General features: G+C 48.9%; 1 protein-coding gene across 1 annotated transcript in view; it reads right to left on the bottom strand.

Moving 5' to 3' along the window:
* The window catches only part of SUN2 (Sad1 and UNC84 domain containing 2), a 157870-nt gene that overhangs the window by 35005 nt on the left and 109273 nt on the right, over positions 1-13592 (bottom strand). The window contains exons 14-15 of the mRNA XM_029590197.1: positions 6403-6487; positions 5715-5830 (exon numbers count right to left, since the gene is read on the bottom strand). Of these exons, the coding sequence (XP_029446057.1) occupies positions 5715-5830; positions 6403-6487 (201 nt within the window). The remainder of the gene's footprint in view (positions 1-5714; positions 5831-6402; positions 6488-13592) is intronic.

The following is a 13592-nucleotide window of genomic DNA, read 5'->3' as shown; positions in this document are numbered from 1 at the left end:
GGAATTCTCCTTTGCGGACTTGCTGCTATTACGGTATGTAGTGTCTCCATCCGGAAATGTGGTACTCACAAGGCTACATTTACCTTTTGCAAATCCAAAATGGGACAGAAAGTGCCCTCCTTCTTTGGCACCATGAAATAAATGGAGTACCTCCCCAGGCCCTGTTTGCTCAGCGGAACCGGAGTTCCTGGCGGAAGTACGCACCAAAATCATACAGTGCGCCTACTACACAGGCCACGCCAGCTTCCAGCCGAGCCGACTGGACTGATCATCCCACTAGACGCCTGCACCTTCTGAATCCAGCAGGCCCACTGCATCATGCTGGCACACACTGCAGCTTGAAAGCTTAACGCAGTCACTTCAAACATGCGCTTCAACTGAATCTCCAACTTGCGATCCTGAACACCCTTAAGCGCAGCCGAACCCGCAACTGGAATCGTGGTCTTCTTGGTCACTGCCAAGACCGCCGCATCTAGCTTAGGCGTCTTTAGGCGATCCAAATGTTTCCTCATCCAAGGATACAGCTTCACCATAGCCCTACTGACCTTTAAGCCTGCTTCTGGGAAATCCCACTCCCGGCTGATCAGCTTCTGTATCTTCTTAGGCAATGGAAAAGCTGTAGGGGGATCCCGCAGTCCATCCAGGACCAGATTCAACCTTCATTATCTGACTCCAAGGTCTGCTTAACCCCCAATTCCTCTAGCACCTGAGGAACGAGAGGCCACAGCTCCTCCTTCTTAATTAGCTGAACCACCCAAGTGTCATCCCCCTCCGGTACGGTCTCATCAAGATCCAGATCATCCTTATTCAAATCAAGATCAGGAATCTGACTCTCCATCAGGATCCCCGTCCGGATCTGCCCCCTGTGGTGACACAGGATCCGGCATCTCATCCGAATCATCCAGGTCCCTGGAGTCTTCATCTGCTCCGGCACGACACAGTCCCAAGCGCTTCATAAAATCCCCAGAACTGCCCGCCGATGCCATCCTCTATCTTTTGGGCGAGCTGGAATGTTGCACCCTGGATCTCTTGACTCCTGCACCCTTCCTAGCCAGGAAAGCCCTTTGGAGTAGCAGGATAAAATCCGGGGAAAAATCCTCCAGATCATCTGTTCCCTGTGGAAGGAGTCTGTCCCTCGAATCTGCTCCCCCCTCATGGTCATTCCTCAGCATCCTGCACCGCAGGGTAGAGAGGAGGAAAATCACCAGTGCCCCGGCCCGGAACAACCCCCACACCGCGATCCTCTGCAGGCCTGGCTGAAGGGAAGGTCCCCCCTGCACTACTGGCGCAGTTCCGGAAGCATGGGAAGCCTTCCTAGACTTTGGATCCTCTGTGGAGGATTCCTCCGCTCCCGAAGCACAGCCTGTGCAGAGGGAGCAGGAATCGAGTCGGGCCGACCAGAGCCTGCAGGCCCTACATGCCAACATGGCGCCACATGGTCAAACTGTTGTGCGGCCAAAAACGCACTGCTAGAAAGCAGGTCACACCACGAGGGAGCTCTTCAGCACTGCGCACTTGCAAGTGGCATGTGCGGGAGCTGCAGCAGGCCAAACACACCAAAAATTCAAGCTGCACAGCCAAAGTTTCTCCGCTGGTGAAAAATCCAAATCACGGCACTTGCCCCTCCTGCTCCAGCAGTCCTTGACAGCTCCCGCTGTCCAACCGCCCCGTTCACAGTAAAGACCAAATCTCCTGGCTGCATGCACTGCTGACACTTTTCTTCTACTACTTTTTTTTTTTTAACGAATTTAAAACACAGTTAAGTAGAACAAAAAGGGTACTTCCCTTTCCCAAGGCAGCGGCAGGCAGAAGGAGCCTATGGAGATTAAGAGGGAGCCAGTCCCCTAGCTATCGAAGTCTCCGGTACCACGGGCTACCACAGCCAGGGGTGTCCAACCCCCCATTCACCCTGCTCCATTCAAGGGATGGCCCACAAAGGAACCTATCAGAACCTTGAAGAGCTGCTCCAACATCTAAGGTCCAAACTCCAACTTTCAGTCAGAACTGTAGGTTTTTGCACCTCTACCATATCTGCTGGAGACAGAAAAATACTGAGGGACTGCAGGTGGCACTCTCGGTTATGTAGCAGTGCCTCGAAGTTTTGTTCTCTGCCTCCATCTGCTGGTAGGGATGCATAAACACACTCGTCTGAACTGATCTGAGTATGTTCAGGAAACCCATTTGTCTGGACTGACCTGGGGTATGAACAGGAACATTTCACATTTCTTCCAGCTTCCAAACGCAGACGGGAAGGAAACCCCCCCCCCCCCCCCCAAACAGGACTGTAAAAGTCTGTTTTCTGAATGAAACTATTTTGTTAGACTAGAGCAAAATTGTAAAGTGCCTGATTGTGGTAACAGTCAGCATATTAAAACAAGACTTGTGTCTTCCTACACTATCTCATGGCTTCAGTACACTTGGGGAAAAGTATCTCTTAATATTTAACCTCTAAATGTTTAAGAAAGTAAGAGGATGTTCAATGTCAAAATTTAGGTGCCTAAATTCAGAACGATTCTACAAGCAATTATTTTCTCAAAGTTAGATTATTGTAATTCCATCTTACTGAGTCTCCCTTCCTCCTTCACCAAGCGCTTCAGATGGTACAAAATGCGGCAGCTCGAATACAGACAAACACCAGGAGAAGAGACCACATCACTCCAATCCTAAAAACCTCCATTGGTTGCCAATTCACTTCAGAATCATCTACAAGTCCATTTCCATCATATACAAAACCATCCATCAACTTGCTCCAATTGACCTACATAACCCTCTCCGATTACATAACTCTTCAAGACCGACAAGAGACGCATACAGAGGATCACGCCAGGTACCTCCTACCAAAACCAAACATATTACCTTAAGAGATCGGGCCCTTTCTACAGCCGGTCCACCTTTATGGAACTCCATCCCCCCCGATCTTAGACTGGAACCCTGCCTCTCAATTTTCAAGAAAAGACTCAAGACTTGGCTGTTCAAACAAGCATATCCGGACTCCAAATAATTTAACCTCTCACCATCAATACATAAAACTCAGCCATTTCAATGTTAACTATTTGTAATTATCGTTAGCCAACGTTAACCTTTCCTTTCCTTTTATTTCTCTCTTCGCCCAGTTCAATCATCCTTGTTATTTGTAACTGCTTTTTACCGCACTATAGTTCCAGTTTGAAGTTTATTATGCACCCCTGTTTTATTGTGAACCAGCATGATGTGATTGTTTTCATGAATGCCGGTATAATAAAAAAACCTAAATAAATAAATGGAATTTTTGGCCTCCTGAAATGTAGGCACCCAATCCTGGGATTCAGCAGTAAGCTAACTTGCCTCCTCCAACCTGACCCCCCCTCACTTTTAAAGCCCATAATTAAAGAGTCTAAATTTAGGAACTTGGCAGCAGTTAGCTGGGAGTTTGTTCTGTATAAAAATGTCTTATGCCCTGGCTGTGTTCATCTGTCCCGTCAGTCTCTACTTCCCCCGATTGCAGTACGCCAGGTGATGACACGAGGGTGCTGTACCGGCAAAGATGGGGAAGGCTGCAGAGGCCATGGAGCAATCGCTTTGGCGCAAGTGTCCGGATCACCTGGGAGAGCATGCGGCAGAGAGTGTTGTATCAGTGAGAAGTCACCCAATGAGAATGCTTGACGCCCAATGGGTCAAGCTTGCCCAGCACAGCTACTACTGAAAGGGGTTGTGGAAGTAAAGAGCAGGGAATGGTATCGTAATGCCACACAGAGGTGGGCAGCCCGGATGGGAGAGTCGCACCAGGCCAAGTCTGCTGAGGAGGGAATGCTGGATTACATCTGTATGCCACCCAGGCATATAGTGCTTCCAATGTGTCTAATTCCTCCCACTGAAATAACCGGAGAACCCTGGGATCATTGCCCTCTACCTGTGGAGTTACATCATCCAGAACCGGATCCCCCCAGGGGTCTTGAGGAAGAGGAGGAGGAGGGGCAGCTGGTAGAGAGAGCTGCGAGACCACCCGCACCCGAGAGGTTGATGGGACCACAGCTGAGTCAGCCGTGACCCCCAGCCCCCCTTGGGACTCTTCCACCCTAAGGACTTTCGGTGGGGGGAGGGTAAAACCGGGTCCAGAGGCTGCTGGTGCTGGCTCAGCCGAGCCAGATATGCACTATGCATCAATAAAATAAATTCCGTTGAAAAAGGCCCGGGGGAGGAGGGGGCAAAGCAGGGAGACGCCCCCCCGAGGCAGATCCCCATCAGGTAAGTCCATTGGTGTTAAAATCGGAGGCGAGGGAGCCAGCGCCAGGTCTAAATCAGCAGCCGAATGCACTGAGGCAGCATCGGAAGAATTAAAAATGGCTGCCGTTCCCGCATTGGCTGGGAACGGGGCTGGCCCTGCAACCCCCTGGTGCGATTTAGCGTGCGAAATGGTGCGTTCGTCCGGCCGAGATGAGCCCTCCCCTCCGGGGAGGCAACTGGCACACAGACCCTCCCAAGACATGCGGGAGGCCAGCTCCCCCCATGTGGGGCATTGCGCAGCGCGCGGCATGGAAGCAAAGAGACCTCCGAAAACTGCCTGCAGCGGAGAGACCACGCTGCGCCTTCCACACAGATTTGACCCCGGAGAGTAGGTACAGCACCAAGACTCTCTTCTTGCCAAAACTGTGTCCTGTGAAAACCTTCCTTTTTTTTTTTTTCCTCAGGCTGCCAGAAGAATGATGCTTCTTCTGACCTCCAAGGGCTGCTGCTGACAGGCAGCGGGTCGGCAAAATGGGGGAGAGGCTGGACCACCAGCTTACACCCCAGGCAGAACAGTAAAATCCACACTTACCCCAATCCAAGGAAATGAAACAGCAAAGATACAATGAAAGAGAAGAGAGAGAGATCAGTCCCTGGCGAGAGCCCTGCCTGCAAGCTCAGACCCCAGCCAGGCTCCCAACTTCCCTTAACTCTTTTTTTTTTTTTTTTTTAAAGAGTCAAATCCATCCACAAAAGATAAAATAGAACTAGAGAATAACAACTAATTCTGAAAATTAAGAGGAGAACCGTAGGTGAGACCCGCATCTGCTGGAGTCAGAGGAATACTGAGGGGACACAGAGGGCGCTCTTTCTATTAGGGGTCCGCCTTCTCAGCTTTTGCTCTGACTCCATCTGCTGGAAGGGGGACATAACCCACCGTCTGGACTGATCCTGGTACGTAGAGGGAAGCTGGATTACATCTGTATGCCACCCAGGCATATAGTGCTTCCAACGTGTTTCTTATTGGCCAGCTCTAACTACCCAAGTCTTAAAAGTTAGGCACCGAGACCTTTTGACAGAATTGCTCTTCTATCAAATGACAGTCAGATAATGGGACAATCATTGTTTGATAGTGGATAATTCTCAGGTGGCGTCAGAGAGCAATTCAGAATTTTGTTTGTTTTGTCTATGCAGTAACTGAGTGGGTCAGCCACATTTCCCCCCCTTCAAGCCACAGAGTGAGCAGTTACGCAGAGGTTGCACCTGCTTATATAGGGGCGCCTTTCGAGTTTTTCTCTGACTCCATCTGCTGGAAGGGGACATAACCCACTGTCTGGCCTGATCCGGGTACGTACAGGGAACCTGAAGGTTTGCTCCTTTAGCAACCTGATACTTTCACCAATTGGATGACTGCTTCCGAACCCAAATCCCATGCAAGCCTTTGGGGCCTTTTCCCATGTAAGACGAGACAAAGCTAGTCTTACCATCATGCTCCCGGAGGCCTGGCTTACCTGCAAGATAACACGCGGGGACTGGGACTGGTACCACAGAGGGATCCCGAAAACACTCAGCAGCGCGGTCTTGGTCTCGTACGTCTCGGAACATCGTGTGCTAAGCACACTTGCACCTGGCGCGGAACAAAAAAAAAAAATCACACAAGTGGAACAAACTACAATGTCTTACTACCACAAGAACAATCTCCACCAGTTAAAAAGACAGGACAACAACCCTGGCCATATATGCTAAGTCCACAGCACTGCGTGATACATAAAGAATAGCCTGTGGGCAGAGCTGGGTTATCCAAGCCACATCCCCATGTCTTACGCCGGGAATATCCCCTGGGCAGGACTGGGATATTGAACTAAAGTACAGACTGTAACATCCCTGCAGGGGGCATGCAAGAAAAGGCTAATTTACAGGCAAAGGTGCCCATTTACTCCTTTCCAAAAGCATCAAAAATATGGCATGGAGGAAAACTACAGTCATCCTTTGGTTTAAAAACAAGCGTAGATCCTATGCAGGGACTTTATTATAATACACCAGTTTTCCAGGATCATTTCTAGCGATCCACTCAACCTCATCCAACAGGAAGGGCTTTGCATTGCCGTTTTCTGGCCTTTCTCCAACTCTCTGCTCAGCGGTCTGACGCAGGTAGGCAAAGGATTCCTCTACCCAGTGTTAAGGTCTCGTTTTACACACCTGACGACTCCAGCGCATAATCCACCAGTCCAATACGGTCCTCGCTGTACCGGCTCAAGGCGCGTGCCACAATTGCGTGGACTTGCTAGATAGAAAGGAAAAAAAAAGAAAAAACTATGACAGGCTGGTCCTCTGGACACTGCAACAGGAAAGGTAAGAGGCTCAGCACACAGCTGGTTATTTACTCTTTCGGATAGTAGAAAGACTAGGGGGCACTCCATGAAGTTAGCATGTGGCACTTTTAAAACTAATCGGAGAAAGATCTTTTTCACTCAACGCACAATAAAGCTCTGGAATTTGTTGCCAGAGGATGTGGTTAGTGCAGTTAGTATAGCTGTGTTTAAAAAAGGATTGGATAAGTTCTTGGAGGAGAAGTCCATTACCTGCTATTAATTAAGTTGACTTAGAAAATAGCCACTGCTATTACTAGCAACGGTAACATGGAATAGACTTAGTTTTTGGGTACTTGCCAGGTTCTTATGGCCTGGATTGGCCACTGTTGGAAACAGGATGCTGGGCTTGATGGACCCTTGGTATGACTCAGTATGGCATGTTCTTATGGAAACGAGATATCTTCTTTTTCGTTTTTGGGTTATATACAGCCTACACTTGCAGTTTTAAAATACATTTTAGCACTCATTCCTCTTTAAGCTTGAGAACAGCGGTAACAGTGAAAATTTTGTAAGTGAGAGAGTAAATGTTCAGGGGAAGACTGCAGGCACAGAGGGGACATACCCTGAAAAACCTGGGAGAAAAGTTTAGCTTTAGAGGTTTGCACTTTTCTGCAATCTGAAAAATGTGTCAGCATTGCCAAAATGTTGATCAAAGAACCAGTTCCGTGCAGGCCATTGCATGTGATCAGCCCTGTGCAGCCCATTGGATAGTGTTTGTGTGTGCGTGGGTGGGGGGTGATGATGTTTAACTCCCTACCAGAACGGGACACATCTGGATGGGAAGCAAAGGCTCTCCATGGTCTCTTCCCCTGTAACAAGCCAGTGCTGCAACTTGGGACTTCAAGGTGATAAGGGCCAAACCTTTAAAGCCATCCTGTAAAAATTCCAAAATCAAAGGAATATCCACCTTAAGCGGTTGAGTACCTCGCTCAGTACACCAGGGCTCAAAGACCCTCCAAACAAGCTTGAGAAGTAGAAAATTTTCGGGCCAAAGAAACGTAGAAATTACAGCAAGCAAATAACCATGCTTCAACAACTGAGCCCTTTCAATGGTCAAACCAGAAGATAGAACAGACCTGAATGTTCATGCAGAATGGCCCCTGATGTAACAGATCCATCCAAGACGGTAGCCAGAGAGGACTACCCACCAGAACCTGAAAGATCCACTCACAGAATACTCTCAAAAGGACGCATCCTCCTGTGCCTGCACATCCAAACAAAAATGTCTGGTGAAAGTATGAAGAGAGGACCACACTGCTGCCCTACAAATTTCCTGAGGTGAGAGCATCTGACACTCTGCTCTTGTAGAAAGTGCTTTCAGACCCACTGGAATCTTGTGACCCTTACCAATATACGCATATGGTGTCCCTTTAGCCAACAAGCAATCATGGCATTGGATGCCTTATCACCTTTCTTCGTGCCCCCGAACAGCACAAAAAGATGATCCACCCGCCAGACAGGATTAGTGACCTCCAGATACCACAGAATAATCCGATGCACATCTAAAAGATATAACTTCCTTTCCTGCGGGGAATCCTTGGACCAGTTCGGGAAGACCGTTCTCAACATGACTCCTCATTAGAAGTGCGCAAGAAAGGATCCCTGCACAATAGAGCCTGAAGCTCCGAAATCCTACAGGCCGAACAAATAGCCACCAAAAACACACAGCCTTCAGGGTGAGGTCCTTCAATGTCGCCCTTTTCAAAGGCTCAATAGGCGCACCACAGAGCACTCGCAGAACCAAATTCAGGTTCATTCTGGACACAGTTTTCGAACCAGCGGTCGCAAATGTTTCACCCCCTTAAGAAAGCGAACCACATCAGGATGAGAAGGCCAGAGACCTACCCCGCAACTTGCCCCTAAGGGAACCCAAGGCCTCAACCTGAACATGGAGAGAGTTATAAGCCAAACCCTTCGACAAACCCTCCTGTACGAAGGCCAGAATTTGTGGAATGTCCACCTGTAAAAGATCCAGCTGCCTTGGAAGACACCATGACTCAAAAGGTCCTCCAGACCCTGATGTACGCTAAAGACATAGCTGGCCTCCGAACATAGAGAAGGGTAGCAATAACTGGCTCTGAATATCCCTTCAGTCACAGGCGCCATCTCTCAAAAGCCAAGCCGTGAGACAGAATTGATCCTCCTGATCTGAAAATATGGATTCTTGTCGCAGCAAGTTTGACAGGTGGACCAGTCTGAGAGGGCCCTCTTGCGTGAGTTGTACCAGATCCACACACCATGGACATCGTGGCCACTCTGGAGCCACTAGAATCACTGGCCCTGGGTGGGACTCTATTCGCCGCAGCACTCACCCGATCAATGGCCATGGGGGAAACACGTACAGGAGTGTCCCCGACAGCTAAGGGCATACAAGAGCATCCAGTCCCACTGCGCCAACCTCTTTTCTGAGACATAAAAACCTCGTTGTCTTTGCATTTACTCTTGTCAGCATGAGGTCCAACTGGGGAACACCCCACCTGGCACAGATGCGGTCCCAAGCTTCCCCTGGATCCAACTGCTGCCTGCTAAGGAAATCCACCTGCACATTGTCCGACCCCACGACATGGGAGGCCGCAATTCCCTTGAGATGATTCTCCACTTAGACAAACAACTACCAGGCTTCCAGGGCCATCACTTGACTCTTCGTTCCTCCTTGCCAGTAGATGTACGCCACTATGGTCGCATTGTCCGAGAATACCCGGACCATCCAGTCTCTGATCCAGGGAAGAGAGGCTTTCAGCGCCCATCGTACCGCCCTTATTTCCAGGCAATTGATTGACCAGGCGCTTTCCTGTTCTGACCAAAGTCCTTGGGCCGTCCTCCCCAGGCACACTGCTCCCCAGCCTTCGAGACTAGCATCTATGGTCACCACCACTCAGTCTGGATTTTCCAAGTCTCAACCCTTTTCCAGACTGGGCCGTGAAAGCCACCATGACAGACTGGACCTGGAATCTTAAGGGAGTGGCAATGGCATCTGATACTCCTCAGACACCGGATTCCATCTGGACAAAAGCATGTTCTGCAATGGTATCAAGTGTGCGAAAGCCCACGGCACCAAGACCAACATGGAAGCCATGGACCCCAGAACCTGTAAATAATCCCAGCCATCAGCAGCAACAATCTCAGATGCATCACATGAGACTGCAACCGTGACAATCTCTCTGGAGTGAGAAACACCTTGCCCTTCTGGGTGTCAAACAGTGCCCCCAGATACTCCAATATCTGGGTTGACACCAGGTGACTCTGCCATATTGATCACTCATCCCAATGACCGCAAGGTATCCAACACTCGCTGAAGCGACCGCATGCACTCCCTCCTTTGTCTTCGCTCGAATGAGCCAATCGTCCAGATAAGGGTGAACCAGAATCCCTTCCCGCTGAAGGGAGGCAGCCACTACTACCATCACTTTCATAAAGGTGCGTAGGGCCATGGCCAAGCTGAAGGGAAGAGCTCGGAACTAGTAGTGTCATCCCAACACCACGAACCGAAGAAACTTTGACGGTCCTTTCGAATGGGAATATGAAGATAGGCCTCCGTCAAATACAGCAACGCCAGAAACTCTCCTTTGCGGACTACAGCAATCACCATTTGCAAAGTTATCATTCAAAAGCGAAGGACCTTCAGGGTCCTGTTGACCTTCTGTAAGTCGAGGATGGGCCGGAAGGTCCCTTCTTCTTGGGTACCACAAAATAAATGGAGTACCTGCCCAGTCATTGCTCTTTTCGCAGGATGAGAACTATGGCATTTAGCTACAACAGCTGCTCTAGAGTTCCCCACACTGCCTCCCACTTGCTCCAAAAGGCCATGTGGGACTCTAGGAAGGCTTCCCTGATGGGGTGAGAAAACTAACTCTTATCCGTCATGCACCACCTCTAGCATCCAACAGTACGAGGTAATCTTGACCCACTCCTCGTAAAAGCTGGACAATCTGCCCCCTACTGCTTCTATGGAAGAATGGGTGAAGTTGACTTCATTGGGATGACTTTCTACCCCAGGCCCCTTGGCTGGCACTATCCCTGGAAGATCCACAGGAGCCTCGAAAGAACTGCTGCCTTCCACTAGTCTGCTTTGCTCCCGCCCCAGAGGAGGACTTGCCAGTGCAGAACCTACGCAGCTTCCGAAAATGGGCCCGCGATGGGAAGACCTTCTGGGCGGACATTTTATCTTCTGGCAACCTGTTACCTTTGGACTCCCCCAAAATCTTCATCAGCTGGTCCAAATCATCCCCAAAAAGGAGCCTTCCTTTAAATGGAAGATTACACATCTGCACCTTGGATTACATGTCCACCGACCAATTCCGTAGCCACAAAAGCCTGGGGGCCACTACTGCCGAGGCCATGCTCCTGGCCGAAGTGTGCACTAAGTCATACAGTGCAATGCAAATTAAGGCACTCCAGCCTTCAAGCGTGCTGACTGGAGAGCCTTGTCCTCTCCAAAGGAGGCTTGTTCTTGAGACTTTTGCACCCAACACAAACAAGACCTCTTTTCCATGCCCAAGACTTCAGAACGATCATCCAAGCAGTCATTTTTGCAAAATTAGACTACTGCAATTCCCTATTGCTAGGTCTGCCCTCTTCCTACTCCAAACCACTACAGATGGTTCAAAATTCAGCAGCTCGATTACTAACAGGCGCAAGAAAGAGAGACCACATATCCCCCATTCTGAAAGAGTTACATTGGCTACCCGTCCACTTCCGTATCACGTACAAAGCCATTTGTGTCATCTTCAAAACTATTCATCAACGCATCTCCCTCGATCTACAAATCCCCCTCCAAGTATACAACTCGACAAGACCTACCAGAAATGTCTACCGAGGCGCCCTCAAAGTTCCCCCTGCGAAAATGACCAAACACATCACTCTAAGAGATCGTGCCACCTCCACTGCTGGCCCTTCTCTGTGGAATTCCATTCCCACAGATCTCAGACTGGAACCTTGCCTCTTAACTTTCAGGAAAGGACTTAAGACTTGGTTATTCAAGCAAGCTTTCCCAGACACAATCTAATATCATGTCATAGATACAAACCAAGGACTTCAAATACTCAGCCATTAATCATGCCATTTTTACATAGCATTTAATTTATTTGTATACCGTTCAACCGTTTATTCTTTCCTATCTCTTCCTTCTTATCCAAGTTCTGCTACCCTTGTTATTTGTAACTGCTCCTTCGATCACCACAGTTCTAGTTGATGTATTTAATGCACTCCCGTTTCATGTAAACCAGCAAGATATGTGCTCATGATTGCCGGTATATAAAAATCTTAAATAAATAAAATAAATAAAAATGCTACCACAAATGGCGGCACGGAGACTCAAAGCAGAGACTTCGAACATCTACTTCAAGTAAATCTCCAACTTGCTGTCCTGCGCATCCTTCACAGTGGCAGTCTCTACTACCAGAATGGTCGTCTTCTTGGTGACCGCTGAAACTGCTGCATCCACCTTCGATACCCGTAAGAGTTCCAAGGTCTCTTCCATCAGAAGGTAAAGCTTGGCCATGGCTCGGCCCAACTTCAGACCTCCTTCCAGAAAATCCAATTCCCGGTTCACCAACTTGCAGATCTTCTTGGGCAAAGGAAAAGCACTAGGAGAGCCCCGCAGTCCCTCCAGGACTGGATTCACGCCCTCATTATCTGACTCCTGAGTCATCTTAATCTCCAATTCCTGCAACACCTGAGGAATAAGGGGGTGCAACTCCTTCTTGAACAAGTGGACCACCCTCGGATTATCTCCTTCTAAAACCGGGCAATCCTCCTGATCCGGATCCTCCTTATTCACCTCCGGGTCCACGTTTGGAGTCGCGTCTGCATCCTCATCCGGATCAGCGTCCTGCAAATCTGGGTCCTCCTGCAAATCATTAGAATCACCCAGATCTCCGGGATCAGCCTCCGAACCTTTGTGACTCAGACCCAAACAGCACAGCAGATCCCCAGAAGGCACCACCTTAGGACATGTAACAGTTTACGGGATGGGCCTCTCCTTAAGACGTTTAGCCCCCATCCCCTTCCTAGCCAGGAAAGCCTTGAGGAGCAGCAAAACAAACTATGGGGAGAAACCGTCTGGATCGGGATCCGCAATCCCCTGCCCTGAAGACTGTCTGCTGGAGACAGGGAAATACTGAGGAACTGTAAGTGGCATTCTCGGTTAAGTAGCAGTGCCTCAAAGTTTTCTCCTCTGCCTCCATCTGCTTGTAGGGATGCATAAACCCACTTGTCTGGACTGATCTGGGTATGTACAGGAACTGCCACTTCAGCCAACTGTCCCTATAGAAATGCCTGCAATCCCTGGAAAAATTCCACCCAGGAAAAAGAGGCTGGGTCCATTCCAGGCCCCATAGGCCCAAACTTGATGTCCTTTGAGCCAGTATCCATGAGGACTTGAGCCATGAATCAATCAGGGGAGGGGCACCCTTGGTGTCTCCCTCAGTCCCTCTCCCCTCAGACAGAGGAGATGGACCATTATCAGCAAAATCGGAAGAAGGCAAATTTCCACAAGCATCCAGGCAGCGCTGACACAGGCTTAAAGAAAGTTCCGGCTGAATGGCCCCAATGTGGCAGGCAGCACAGACAGACGGGCATTTACATTTTTTTGTCTTGGGCGCCATGCTGTAAGTGTAGAGCCCAATGAAGGCTCATGCCTAGCTTTCCCGCACATACAAGCTCGCTCAAAATGGACACAAAAAATATACATCCAAATCTACGTGCCTAGGCCGCTCGTCCAACTAGATGCCCAAACTGGACGCCAGAACTGCTGCCAAAACTGGATGCACAAGATGTGCATCCAGAAGTAAGTAAATAAATAATGTATAAATACCTGTGTATAATTTAACTCTTTTTTTTATTGTTAATCTTTTAATTTAATACATTTTCATAATCCAAAAATTCATTTTAAAAACTGTATCACCACTATCACTCATACCACATTCACACATGCACAATCACATTACACAAAAAATATTGCACCTATTTCTAATACAACAGTTCACCTATTACTAACATATTAAAATACATCCATAT

Source organism: Rhinatrema bivittatum, chromosome 2 (assembly GCF_901001135.1).
Source record: "Rhinatrema bivittatum chromosome 2, aRhiBiv1.1, whole genome shotgun sequence".
Classification (NCBI taxonomy): domain Eukaryota; kingdom Metazoa; phylum Chordata; class Amphibia; order Gymnophiona; family Rhinatrematidae; genus Rhinatrema; species Rhinatrema bivittatum.
The sequence above is the reverse complement of the archived record's forward strand: the minus strand, read 5'-3'. Positions and strand labels throughout refer to the sequence as shown.